At 46.6% G+C, this 14,767-nt stretch overlaps 1 protein-coding gene across 2 annotated transcripts in view; it reads left to right on the top strand.

Annotated features, from left to right (window-relative positions):
- GLS (glutaminase) overlaps positions 1–14,102 on the top strand; it is a 195,120-nt gene extending 181,018 nt beyond the window's left edge. For both annotated transcript variants that reach the window (XM_082260717.1, XM_082260719.1), the window contains exon 18: positions 13,548–14,102. In XM_082260717.1, coding sequence (XP_082116843.1) covers positions 13,548–13,704 — 157 coding nt within the window. In that variant the 3' untranslated portion in view covers positions 13,705–14,102. The remainder of the gene's footprint in view (positions 1–13,547) is intronic.
- The last annotated feature ends 665 nt before the right edge of the window (positions 14,103–14,767 follow it).

Raw genomic sequence — 14,767 nt, 5'->3', positions numbered from 1 at the left:
ATGTGGTGAAGTGTGTGTTGTTAGCTGGTATTGATGATGTTGCTACTTGCAACAGGTTTTCAAGGTTTTCATCGGTCAGTCTGGAGCGCAGTTGACTTTTTTGTGGTGGTAAGTTTTGAAAAGAACTGCTGGCAGGTACTGCTGGTGGGTATAGTTGGCTGGTACTGCTGGTGGGTACAGCTGGCCGGTACTGCTGTGGGTACTGCTGACTCAGGCTGGTACTGTGCTGTAGGTACTGCTGGCTGGTACTGCTGTGGGTACTGCTGGCTCAGGCTGGTACTGATGGCTGGTACTGTGCTGTGGGTCCTGCTGGCTGGTACTGCTGGCTCAGGCGGGTACTGCTGTGGGTACTGCTGGCTCAGGCTGGTACTGCTGGCATGTACTGCTGGCTGGTATTGCTGTGGGTACTGCTGGCTGGTACTGTGCTGTAGGTACTGCTGGCTGGTACTGTTGTAGGTACTGCTGACTCTGGCTGGTACTGCTGGCTCTGGCTGGTACTGCTGGTTCTGCTGTGGGTACTGCTGGTACTGCTGGCTCTGGCTGGTACTGCTGGTTCTGGCTGGTACTTCTGGCTCTGGCTGGTACTGCTGTGTGTGCTGCTGGCGGGAAATGCTGGCTAGGAGAAGTGTAGCAGCGCCACGCTGGAGGAAGAGGTGATGTTTCCTGTATTGGTCATAGACAGAGTGCATTTGATATCACTCCCCCTGTGACTCACTCAGACTGTCATAACGGAGCAGGAACTATACAGGAAGCATTGGCTCCATTCTGACAGATCAGCTGAGAGACACAGACTCAGCTGCATGGGGGGCCGGACCAGATGACTTCGGGGGCCGCATACGGCCCCCGAACCGTAGGTTCTCCACCCCTGGTGTACAGTCTCTTTATTTCATTTTTTTTTCCTAAGTCACATTTAAAAAATATGCTTTCAGCAAGAAAAAAAATTCTGCAATATCAAGGAAAATCACTCTAGACACTTGTCACCTGAACAGTTGTCTCCATTGGAGGATTTGCCATCACTTTCTATCCCTTTGGCAATTATCACCAGGATAAATAGAGAGGATGAATCTGCCTAACACAGTCACAGACAGCAATTAAACACAAAGGAAGTTTCAACACTTCTCTATTCTCTATCGATAATTTAAAAAATAAAAAATGGCTTTATATACACTTTAGGTATACTGAAAATGACTAAGTAGTCAATTCAAAAATCATTGCATCTTTAGCCAACTGCAATGTTGGAAGTTGGAATAAAGAGCCATTTATTCAGTTTCCATACAACTGTTTCAGGCATACAATGGTGCATGATATTGTAATTGTGACTTCTAGAGATTGGAAAACAATGAGAGAGTATAACCAGACTGAGTATGATGATAAAGGCCAAAAACTATTAACCACTATCTGCCCAAGCTAATTCTGACACTTCTCTCATACATGTAAAAATCAGCATTTCTCTTTAGTTCATTGACGGACACAGCTCCTGATCTTCATAACCATTGGGTTATACTGCCCCTACAGGAGTATGACACTAGGCAGAAAAATAATCTGACTGTGCCTATGGGCAGTCCCAGTGGATATACTCCCTCTCCCTGCTATAGCTACTCAGTTTTTTTTCTGCCTAGTCAGGAGTAAGGACCTAGTTCCTTGCTGGGATCTCTGGTCCTAGCAATTTTTTTCTTTTTAGATAGAACATGTTTCTCCTGGATTTTTCCTGTGAGGTCTACAATCAACTGACTGGGCGACCGGCTGGATAATTTAGATCCAGTGGTCACCCCAGTCTGGCTAGCGAGCGCGCGCAGACCTCCGCTTCGCGCTAGTTCGGCCACGAATTAGCCCCACTGAACAGGGGCTTGCCTGCAAGTTAAACGCTTCGCAAGGTCGCATATGACCGGGTCTCAGCCTGAGTCACAGCGTTCCTCCTGGCCGACAGCCCCTCCCATTTCGATGGAGAGGGGTTCTGTCTGGAGCGGTGCCCACCCGATTCCTGGTATGGTGAGTAGCTGACCCCTTCTCCCCCTGGAGGGTTTTGGGGTGGATGTGGGTCCCTCCTTGGGGCGGTCGGACCCCCGGGTTCCCCTCCTTCCCGTCCAGCGTCCCCCTTTCATCTGTCCCCCATCCTACCCCCCTCCACTTATGCTGGGGCTGTTTGGGTGGTCTGGTCTACCTCTTGGGGTGGGGAGCAGGGTGCTATAGTGGCGATGGGGGCTGGGGGGTGCGCTGCCGGTGACCAGACAATCGGCGGTGAGGGGGGGTTGTACCTGGTGGGGTCTCCTTCCAGGGTCCCCCATCCTGCCTAGGTCTGTCCCTGAGGCCTTGGGGTCCCTCCTGGGTCCTTGAAAGCCTCGTGGGACCACGCGGGGCTGCCATTTTGTTGCAGTCTGTGTGTTTCTATGCACAGTGGCCATGTTTGTGTAATCCGGTGGCCATTTTGCAGTGGTTTGCTATTGAAAATAGTGGCAGCCATGACAGTGGAGCCCTGTGAGTGGGGATTTCAGCGGTGAGAGCCCCTCCTCATCACCTTGTGTTGACTCCTGGATCCTTTTATTTCCAGATCCCAACTCGTGCAGTGAAGATTCTTCTGGTGGCTGTGGTGCCTGGTTTCTGCGGGGTGGGGATTATGGTGGGGTTCTCTCCCTCTCTTCTGAAGATCACTTGGTGCTCTGTGCCTGGCGACTGGGTGGTGCTGCCAGCGCAGTGGGGGTGCCCCTTGCAGTGTTTTTACACCTTCCTTGTGGGGTTCCTCTGGTCACTCATGGAGTCTTTGGAGCAAATTCCCCCACCTGATCCCCTCTTTGAGGCTGCGGGGTCCTCCGGGTCCAAACCATCCATTGATGCACTGAGGGCAGTCCTGGAGTCCTTTGTGTCCCAGATGTGGGGTGACTTTCGGGCGACGGGCTAGCAAAAAATGACCCAAACAGAAAGGGGGGAGGATAGGATAAGTCAGGAAAGGACAAGGTAGGGGGGGAAAGAGGGGAGGGAAAACAGGAAAAAGTGGTGAGCAGGGTAGTACACAAATGCAAAACAGTTCCTCGGAGAGGTGCAGCATGCAAAAAGGTCACAGGGATCCATACAATAAAGATATATAGGCCTGAAAGAGAGAAGTAATTATACAGTAGTAGAGGAGGTATAATGTATCCATGTCGCCCACTTCGCATAAAATTTGTCATATCGATCTCTGCACTTGGCCATCCACTCCTCCGCGTCCATGATTTTATTCACCATTTTAATCCAAGCCTCACGAGTCGGAATTTGCATAGTTTTCCAATACATGAGGATCAGACGATGGGCCGCATTTAAAAGATGCGGTAGGACACTCTTTCTATAATGACAAAGAGGAAGGACGGCATGTGCAGCAGGAAGTGCATTGGATTATTGGGTATGTCCACATCCAAAATGGACTGTACCTGTGTTTGTATGTCCTGCCAGAAGGGCTGCAACAGTGGGCACTCCCACCAAACATGGAGGAAAGTTCCACGCTGCCCACAGGCCCTCCAGCACAGATCCGAGGTGCCCGCAAAGATCTTTGCCAAAGGAGTGGGGACCCTATAGGCCTTTACCATCATGTCATAAGTTTATAACCATTCTCCTGCATCCTCGTGTCCACTGTACTAGAATGAGTTAGCTGGTACATATGGCTCAGCTATTGGTCCGTAAAGGTAAAGGCCAGGTCTCTCTCCCACTCCCGTATGAAGAAGGGCTTTGACACTGGCTCCCCAGAAAGCAGGAGCCCGTACAACAAGGCAATGCCATGAGGCACGGGGGCTTTGGCAATCCAAAGTTTTTCAAAATAGGTCATCAAGGGCAGGGGGCGTATCTCACTCCCAAGGAGGCATATGAAGTGATGAAGTTGATGGTATCTCCAAAAATCCATGGGGAATCTGCCATACCTTTTCCGTAAAACCGCCAAGGGGACGAGCCCCCCGCCCTGGACAAACCGCCCGCACCGGATCTCCCCATCCTGTGCCCACATCCCGAAGAAGGAAAGATCCTCCCCGGTAGTGAACCACGGGTACTCCCCCTGGGGGGATACCAGTGCGGACAACGACAATCGTACATTAACCCTATCCCACGTGCTCAGAGCATGTGTGGTAGTCAGTTACACTAGAGGAGAGGGAGCATGGGAGAGATTGCGGCCCGCAATGGTTTTCTCCATAGGTACCCACAGCATATTGCGGACGTGGTGGTGACAGTCCAACAGCCTCTGTAAGGCCACTGTCTCATAGTAGCGCCTCACATCCGGTATACCGAGCCCACCCGACCTCTTTGAGCGCTTTATGAGGTGGAGTGCCAATCGGGGGCTCCTACCTCTCAGGAATAAATCGGACAAACAGGCTGTTGAGGCTTGAAAAGAAGGACCCTGGTAAACGGATCGGCAACATTTGTAGGTGAAACAAAATTGTAGGCAGGACACTCATTTTTAATATGTTCACACAGCCAATCCACGTGAAGGCAGCCCTATTCCAGTCTGAGAGGTCGCGCCTGATTACAGTCAATAACAGAGCGTAGTTGGAGGTATAAAGGTCCGCGGTGTTATCAGGTAAGTATACGCCTAGGTATTTTAGCCTGGATTGGCACCAAGCGAAAGAGAACGAGGATTGTAATTGAGCGCAGACGTTCCGAGGGACATTAAGGAGCAAGATTTCTGATTTACTCAAATTGATTTTAAAATTAGAAAGCACGTGGAAGCTACGGAGTTTGGACATAATGTTAGGCAGGGTCAGTAAAGGGTGGGTGACATAAAAAATTACATTGTCCGCATAGGCAGACAGTTTGTGCTCAGTAGAACCCACAGTGACACCCCGGATGTCAGGATTCGCCGAAAGCACGGAAAGAAAAGGCTCCAGCATCAGGGACTCAATTAAGAGGGGACAGCGAGCAGCCCTGCTGAGTCCTGTTACTGATGGGGAACGGGTCCGACAAGAAGCCACCCACCTTGACCCTGGCCGTGGGGGATGCATACAGAGCGGCCAGCCACGTCACCATATGAGGTCCCAGGCCCAGCCGCCGCAGGACAGCTGTCATGTATTCCCAATCCACCCTGTCAAACGCCTTCTCGGCGTCTGTAGACCGCAGTAGACAGGGTGGATGGTGTGGCTGAGACTGTACCCAGTGGATAATCTGAATGGCCCTATTAGAATTATTCCTGGCCTCCCTCCCCGCTATAAAGCTGATCTGGTCTGCATGGATGACAGAGGGGAGCAAAGGTTTAAGCCTGTCTGCCAGGATGCGAGCCAGAATTTTAATATCAGTATTCAGCAATGATATGGGTCGGTAGCTACTGGGCAGGGTATGGTCCTTGCCCTCCTTTGGGAGAACAGTGATATGGGCCAGGAGAGCCCCGCCAGCCACTGGGGAACCCCCCGCCAGTGCATTAAAATACGCACACATTGGAGTGAGAAGTACAGACCCAAGCTTAGTATAACTTTCCCCACATATTTTGACAAAATTGTCACTAAAGAGTGGGGACGACCAAAGTGTCCCCTTGGGGTCTCTAAGCGATTTTCCAGGTGTTACCCCCCTATGAGAAATCCCTTATTAAGAAGTGGACTGTTCCACCGGTGGTGGACCCTCTGGTTTCCAGATTAAACGAGGCAACTATGATTCCGGTTGAAGAGTTCCCGGCCTTTAAGGATCCAGCTGAGAGAAGGCAGAGGCTGTGGCCCGCAATTTGTACACTCTGGCTGGTTCGGCACTGAGGCCGCTATTCACCATTGTCTTAGTGTCACAAACTCTGACCGAGTGGGCTAAGCTTTTACACCGTGACCTGGAGGGAGAACAGCTCCCCCCTGCCTTTGCTAATCGGGTGGACCGGCTGGTCCAGGGACTGCAGTTTATCTGTGATGCCTCTTTGAATACGCCTTGTGGCTCGGCTCAATGTTTCGGCAGTGGTCCTTCGGTGTTTCTTTTGGCTCAAATGCTGATCTGCAGACCAGACTTATAAAAAGGCCTTGACTGATCTACCCTATCAAGGAGATCGCCTGTTTGAGGCTACCCTGGATGACATCATTAAATGTCTCACAGGGGGGAAGAGTATCTTTCTTCCACAGGCTACTAAAGAGCAAGGAACCTCGTCGTAGAAGTGGGCCCTCCTCCGCTATTAGGACGTTTTTTCGTCCCTCAGGGTCGACTGACAAGGGCTTGAAGCCTTTTAGGGTCTCCCCTGGAGGATCCAAACTAACCTGATCTGGCAAGCCGAGAGCATGCTTCTCCAGACCCACAGAGAAGGCTGTGCCCTCACCTGTATCAGGAGTGGGGGGACGCAACTTTCACCTGTCCCCAGACTGCTTACAGGGTCTGGTTGGGGCGGTACAAGACCTGTTCCTTCAAGGGGTGATTGTCCCGGTTCCGACTTCGGAAAGTTTTTAGGGTTTTTACTCAAACCTGTTTACAGTTCCTGGGAAGGAAAGCAAGGTGTTCTTAAAGAAATAAAGGTGTTCTTTATTCTTATGCACAATTATATAGGCATTATTGATTACTTTTTTAACTTATATTCACTTTCTGTCAAATCTACTCTTGTTTTTATGCGAGCAGATGTATGTCAGGTTTGGAGTAATTAAGAGGCTAATTGAACAGGGGTGTTCACCTTCAGCTGAGCATTTAAATGTTGGCCTCTCATTACACACTTTGTAGTGAACAAGCATGTAGCATTCGTGTGAAACGCGTCTACTGTCCTACCCTCCTGTAGCTTGTGCCATTCAAGTGAATAAAGACATTTTCTTTTTTGGATCCCGTGGTGGTGTGCGACCATTTTCTTCTTGTAAGGTGTGTCCAATCCTGGACCTCAAGGCACTGAACTGCTTTGTGTGGGTGCAGAAGTTTAGAATAGAGTCCATTCGCATGGTGGTGGCATCCCTGCATCAGGGGGATTTTCTTGTCTCTATCGACATCAAGAATGCTTACCTTCACATTACAATATGTGCCGGTCACCAGCGCTTCCTCCGCTTTCCTGTGGGAGAGGAGCATTATTAGTTTGTGGTGTTACCCTTTGGTCTCGCCTCTGTTCCTTGGGTCTTCACAAAAGTGTTAGCCCCGCTGCTAGCGTTGTTACACCAACTGGGGATTGACTACTGGGCTTCTTGGACGACCTCTGTCTATGAGCGGAGTCCCCTACTACTCTGGTGGAAAACCTGGAAATCACCATATGAGCTCGGAGGAATTTGGCTGGATTCTGAATTTTCAGAAGTCTGCTCTGGTTCCATCCACAAAGCTGGACTATCTGGGTCTGACTCTGGACTCGGCCTTAGCCAGAGTGCTCCTTCCTCTGGACAAACTCCAGAAATTGCAGGCTGCAATTCATCTCCTGCTGTCCAGCAGATGGTGATCGTCCAAGCAGCCCAGTAGTCGATCCCCGGTTGGTGTAACAAGGCTAGCACCAGGGCAAACACTTTTGTGACTTGCGTGCGGACTTGCATCTCTCTCCGGACTTGCGTGCGGGAGCTGGGCCTGATGCTGTCTACCTTTGAGTAGGTTCCGTTTGCACAGTTCCATATGAGGTCCCTGCACAGGGAGATTCTGGCCAAATGGGACAAGAATCTGCAGTCTCTGGACAATCAGCTCCAGCTGATCCAGGGAACAAAGTAGTCCCTGATATGGCGGCTTCACTCCCCAGCGCTTTGGTTGGGCAAACCCTTCCTCCCCTTGTATTGGACAGTGGTTACCACGAATGCAAGCCTGTCTGGCTGGGGAGGCTTCCTCAGCAAACATTCTGCTCAGGGGATCTGGACAATGAAAGAGTACAGACTACTGATCAATGTCTTGTAACTCTGAGCGATCAGACTGCCTGGACCATTGGACAGATTGTCTTTAGGGATGTCCAGTGTGCATTCAATCAGACAATGCCACGGCCGTGGTTTATGTCAATCACCAAGGGGGCATTCTAGGGTGGCCAGAACGGTTATTTCCAGCCCTATCCGCCGTATACATTCCCAGAGTGGAAAACTGGCAGGTAGATTATCTCACCTCAGGTGTTTCATCATTTGTCTCTCCGGTGGGGCATCCCCAACAGATAGGTGCAAAGGTTTTTGGCTCCATTACAGGATCCTCTGGCGGACGCCCCAGACTGGCTGGTGGCCCCATGGGGTCAGTATCATCTGATTTACGCCTTCCCTCCTCTGAAGACTCTGCCAAGACTTCTACACAGGATCAAGGCACAAGGGATTTTGGTCATCTTAGTGGCCCCAGACTGGCCTCGTCGGGCTTGGTACGCCGATCTGGTGAGGCTGGTTGCCGACGTTCTTTGGAAGCTTCCTCTCAGGGAGGATCTGCTTCCATCCTGCTTTACAGTTGCTGACTTTGACGGCTTGGCTGTTAAATGCCAGGTGCTGATAGATAGAGGTTGGTGATTCCATAGCTGTTAAAAGCTAGGAAATCTACTTCTAGGAAGATCTCCCACCATGCGTGGAAGTCGTACATTGCGTGGTGTGAGTCTCTTGGGGTTCATCCTCGCTCCTTCTCAGTGGTTTGGATTTTGACCTACCTTCAAGGGGAGTTGAACAGAAATTGGCCTTGAGTACCATCAAGGGCCAGGTGTTGGCTTTGGCGGTCTTTTGACCACACACTCCCTGGTGCGTACTTTTCTTCAGGGTGTCCAACATTTGGTTTCTCCAGTGCGGTCTCTGTTGCTGCCTTGGGACCTCAATTTGGTGCTTTCGGTCCTCCACAAGCCTCATTTTGAGAATCTTCGGAAGATTCCCTTGCTTACGCTGTCTCAGAAGGTGGCATTTTGGTGGCAATCACCTCTGCATGCAGGGTGTCAGAATTGGCAGCGTTATCCTGTCGTTCACCTTACCTGGTGATTTACAGAGATAAGGTGGTTATTTGCCCTTGTCCGTCATTCTTCCCAAAGGTTGTCTCTGATTTTCAGTGACGCAGGTTTGCAAGGCGGCCACTTGGTCGTCGGTGAACACTTGCAAAATTTTTTATAAAGTGGATGAGTTGGCATCTGCGGATGCTTCTTTTGGCCTCAAGGTTTTGCAGGCTGCTATTTAGAGGACATGATCCTCTTTCAGGGTGTATTGTTTTTTTCAGGTGGGCTCCAGTTGTTTTGGTTGAGATCCTGTTGCCTGGTTGGCTACTCTTTAGCCTTGGAATTTTTTTTGCTGTTCCCACTCCTCATGTTTAACACTGCTTTGGGATGTCCCAATGGTTATGAAGATCAGGAGCTGTGTTTGTCAATGAGCGAAAGAGAAAAATTGAATTTTTGACTTACCGTAAAATCCCTTTCTCTGATGTTCATTGACGGACATGGCACCCACCCCTCTGTGGAGTTGTAATTCTTCTGACACTGCTTGTAACAAAACTGAGTACCTAGGTATAGCAGGGAGAAGGAGTATACCCCCTGGGACTGCCCAAAGGCATAGCCAGATTCTCTTTCTGCCTATTGTCCTACTCCTGTAGGGGGCAGCATAACCTAATGATTATGAAGATCAGGAGCTGTGTCCGTCAATGAACATCAGAGAAATTGATTTTACAGTAAGTTAAAAAAGACTTTTTTTTTTTTTTTTTTTTTTTTACTAAATAGTTACTTAGAACCCCCAAACATAATATATTTTCTGAAAGAAAAGGCTCAAGAGAAAAAAATGTTGGTACCTGCAATTTAATTGTACAGAGGTTTTTCAAACGTAAACATTTTGGAAAAAAATACACTTTAATTAGTTTTAGTGCACACAAACACAATATAATACCCATTTTTTTGGTCAAATTCAAAAGATGATGTTACACCAAGTAAATGGTGTAAACCATAGAATGGTGACAAAATACGGTATTTAAAAATCTCCATAGGGGACACTTTAAAGAGTTTGTTACTCAAATAAAAACACTATGTATCACTTAAAAAACCTGGCTGATCCTACCTGTTTTTACTCTCCCCTCTGTAAACTGACCACGGTTTATCATGGCTGTTGAGCCCTGACACTGTGGTCAGTTTGCCGCCGTCATCTGCAGCCCTGCACTTTCCTCCTCTCTGCTCCCTTTCCCCCTCCCCTCCCTGCCTGTCTGCTCGTCAGTGCCCGCCCCTCCACTCCTGCTGCTCTTCTATTTAATTTAAAATGATCCAATCCACTCTGTAATAGAACTATACAGGCCTGTGTTATAGAAAAAATATGCAATCAGTGCTTGCACCAAAGCGGCTCCCAGCGATCACGTGACCACTCGGCTCTCTCTCTCTCCTCTCTTCCCCTCCTCTGCCCCGCCTGCTGGAGCTGTCAGCCGGGCAGAGAAGAGAGCTGAGGGGTCAGCCGAGCGCCGGGAGCCGCTCTGATTAGGGTAACGATCTGCACGTTTTTTCTATAACCAAGGCACAGGGACACTTATTGTTCTATTACAGGGGGGATTGATTAGATAATTTTATATAAGTGGCTTAACAACCACTTTAAAAACATTTACAGGTTACCAGTTTAGAGTTGCACAGGTGGTCTCATGCTCTCGTTATGATATTGCCGGCAATACCTCACATTTGTGGTATAATTACATCACTGTTTACAAAAATGTGTGAGACCAATGTATGCACTTTCATTTGCATGTGAGACAGGGACGCTTTACATTTTTTTATTATTTCAGTTTTTTTTACACTTTCTCTTTTTTTTTTTTTTTATCAACTTTATTGCTATCACAAGGGATGAATAACACCCTTTGTGATAGCATAGGCAATGACAGGTCCTCTTTATGGAGAGCACTGTGGTCTATTAGACCCTATAATAAAAGGCCATATGAAAAATTCCACAGTTCAAAAAAAAGAAATAGGGTTTCTTTTAAAATGATTCTTCATGTTGTACTAAAAGCAAAATAAAAAATGACCTATATGATGCAGTCTGTCACTAGCATTTTTTTTATCTGTTGATCCAGTTGTTATTTTTCAGCTATCTTTAATGGACTAAATTGTGCAGCAAAAGTGGAAGTTATAGGTTTAAGACAAACCATTTACTGCTGACAGGAGTGCTTACAATGGTCAGCTTTTATTAATTTATGTAAAAACTTTATCCAACAAGAGGAAACAAATGTATTTTACTGCTTAAAAGTGTTAGATGGAGTTTGGTTTTATTTTCTATGTCACTTATGTAATGTCCATCTAACACTACCCTCTACAGACAGTGTTGCTGTCCATAGGTAGAGGAGCAAGCCTAAAGCCTAGTACATACTACTAGTTTTTTTTTTTTTTCCTTTTTCATTTAACCCAGCAGGGCTGTAGTAAAAAAACTGGCAGCTTAAGAGGAGCCACTGTACTAACCATGCGATGTTAGTACCGCTATGCTATTGTAATCTTAAAGGGGACACCCCCCCCTCCCCCGCCAGAGCACACTGGTCAGCGCTCTCAGCCATTGGCTGAGAGTGCTGATCAGGAGCCGATCGGCAGACTATTTTCAGTCATTCCCCTTTGACAGAAGCCAACCAAACTGGCTGCAGTACACAGGGGACGAATGTCCGCTGGTTTCTATTGAGCCAGCCGATGCCACCTGATAATTTCCCTGTGTGTACGGGCCTTTAGACAGGATGCATGCTACTGGCAAGATTGTCAGGTGAAATGAGAAAAAGAAAAACAGAAAAATAGTTCAGCAATGAGATCTAAGGCTTAGTAAGATGAAATATATAAAATGTTTGTTTTCGAGTTTAGATGTACTTTAAATATCTCCACCATGCATAGTAATCTTTACGAGTGATGGTCCACCACCTTTTGGACACCACTCACCAGATCAACTGATCTCTAAATTATAAGCAGAAAACATAAAGCAAATAATCAGATCCTCCCTCCATTTAAAAGCAATGTTAGCAACTATTTATTCCCAAGCAGCACATGAGGATATCATTTTTTTTTCTACATTGTTTTAGGGATTTATTATTACTACAGTATTTGCTCTTTTGTCATGAGAACACAACAGAGTTGTACAATTAGGTAGAAGAAACGTGAACATTACGATTGGAGATAAGGTCGTCTGTTTGCTAGAGATAAAGTATAAAAGCTAGGTATTTTGCATAAATATCATAAAGCTCATCTCCAACCCTTTAAAGATTTTGACAGTGTAAGGCCTCTTTCACATGAGAGGTCCAATCTGCCTGAAAAATGGACAGGCAGAACCGATCAGACCCTCCATTCTCCTCTATGGGCAGTTGGATGTAAACTGACTTGTGTCTGTTTACACCCAGGTAATTCCGATCCGGCAAAAACAAATGGAAGAGGTCAGTCGGGTGTAAATGGACAGCCAGTGAGTTTACATGCAACTGCCCATTGAGCAGATCATGCTGTGTCCTTGTTATTTGGCTGCTCTGCTCAGCAGGGGATCAGTAGATGGATCCCCTGCTGAGAAAACCTGGATCTGGCCTATGTGAAAGGAGCCTAAGGCAGAGCAGCAAAAATAACTTTCTTTTAATCCCATTAACCACACTTCGTAGTTCCTAAACACATACAAGTTCTTGAACTATCCATCGTACCCTCCGGGAAAATTGTTGCCAAGTCAGATTGGAGCTATATTTGCAGAATGTTCTAACGGTTCTTGCTGCACATAGGCACAGCATTCTGTACTCTCAGACAAATTTTCTAGACAGTGCAGTAGAAAATTAAGGACTTTATTGCAGTGTCATCCTGTTGTGATTAATTAATGTACCCATTCACTTAACATCGCTCAAATGGATAAAGCAGCATCTATGAACAGATAGAGAGAACACAAGGCGCCTCTAAATGCAGCATAAACAATTTATTCAGGTACACAAGGGCTCAAAACACTTACAAGAACTTCCATTATGATAAAGCATGTCACTGAACCAATCCTCTTAGGATCTGCACTGTCCTGTATAGATGTGGGAGCGAGCCGACCTACGGCTGTCATACACCCAAAAGGACGCCAGCGACTGTGGGAGCAAGAAGGCAGCGGTGCAACTGGGCTTCCAGAGCCATGCTAGAATGCAGGTGGCCAATGAGGATGTCAGGGTGTCAGGTGGTGGTGGGTGGTAACACGTTTCAGGGCACGGGGCGGCTTTTTCGTCAGACCTCTGAAACGTGTTACCGCCCACCACTACCTGACACTCTGACATCCTCATCGGCTGCGTACGTTCCATACAGGACAGTGTGGATCCTAAGAGGATTAGTTCAGTGACATGCTTTATCATAATGGAAGATCTTGTAAGTGTTTTGAACGCTTGTGTACCTGAAAAATATTGTTTATGCTGCATTTAGGGGCACCTTGTGTTCTCTCTATAGTCCCTAAGAGTTGCTTCTTCTCCTCAAGTGCTGCCCTAGTGCTTGCTGACACCACCATCCAAGACCGGGCTCCTGTCTCACGGAAGCGCCCATATCCCCCTTGTCTATGACCAGATAGTTCTACTAATATCCCAACTCTAATACACATACCCAGTGTAACCCAGTTTAAATGAACACAGAGAAGTGCACAGGTCGTTTCTGGATCTTTCGTTCTATGTGTTTTCTCAGTGTCATAGCATCTTGTTCTTCCCTTTAACTGTCCGTTATTTCCTAATAAGATACATGTAGCTTGTGTCTGTGAACAGCACGCTTTTGCCAAATGTTAGGCAAAGGAAAGACAACCCTATGTTTCCTTTTGCAGATGGAATAATACTCCTATGGATGAAGCTATGCACTTTGGACACCATGATGTCGTTACAATCCTTCAAGATTACCAAAACAATTATAAACCTCTGGAGCAACCAGATAGTGAAAAGGAAGAGCAGACTGTTCAAAAGAACCTGGATGGGTTGCTATAAGATTTGTTCACAAAGACGACATATTTGCACATGTTGTAGAATCCTATAAAGTGTGTGTATTTTTTATCTTATAGTGATGTATATTTTAAATGAAGACTATCTTTCAGTGTTATTTTTTTCCTTGTTGGATCCTCAGGATGACATTTTAAAGAAAAGCAACAAAGGCATAGCCTCTTTATTATCCCCTAGAGCTGCCAAGGAGAAGCTGCCTGATTTATTTCCTTGGCATCAGTGGGTGACTTTATGCTGCATAAATGTGCTTTCCTTTTACTGTGAGAGTTTTGTGAAGTGATGTTTTAGAAATAGTTGCTAACAAGTCCACAGAAAAATAAGGTGAAATGTATACAGCCTTTGGGCACATACCTAGTCACAAAATATATTAACAAAGGCTGTAAAATTCATTATTGGAAGAAAGGATCCCTTCTTTTTCTGAATAAACCAGCTAAAGTTGGTAACAACGTAACTTTTCCACCGAAGGGTCACCTTGCGTTTTGTTGAAAATGTCTTATTTATCTTGTGATATCCTTTCAACAGACATTGTAGTTTTATGTGCGATTATCACATGCTTTTTGTGATTTCAGAGTAAGATGTGTAACTGTTTCTTGTTTGGTGCGTGAAGTGCATGGTGGTTTGTATCATTTCCAGGCGAGCTGCATGGTAAAAAAAAAAAGAAAACATGAAAGCGGCCGTTCCCAGCAAACCGCCAAAGGAAAAATTTTATCTGAAAAGAATACGAAATGCACAATACAGTTCACTTAACATACAACCAAAATTCTAGTTTTCAGCAGCCAACTTGGGTTTTAAAGGTTTGGCACTAGGAATGTCCTTTACAGCGAACGCTGATTAACTGAACTGAAGACCTCTGGACATGGGCGTCCGCAGAACTTTTTTCAGGGGGGGGGGGGGGCATCATTTTAAGGTCATCCATGCTGTGCCCCTTTTTAACAATGTCATGAAGGGGAGGGGCTTAGTCATTATACTTATTTTGAGTATTTATTTTTAAAGGGCAAACAGCAGCATTTATTTTTAAAGCATTTGTTACCCTAAAAAAAAAATTTATCCT

This window comes from Pelophylax lessonae (assembly GCF_965119305.1).
Source record: "Pelophylax lessonae genome assembly, chromosome: 6".
Classification (NCBI taxonomy): Eukaryota; Metazoa; Chordata; class Amphibia; order Anura; family Ranidae; genus Pelophylax; species Pelophylax lessonae.
The sequence above is the reverse complement of the archived record's forward strand: the minus strand, read 5'-3'. Positions and strand labels throughout refer to the sequence as shown.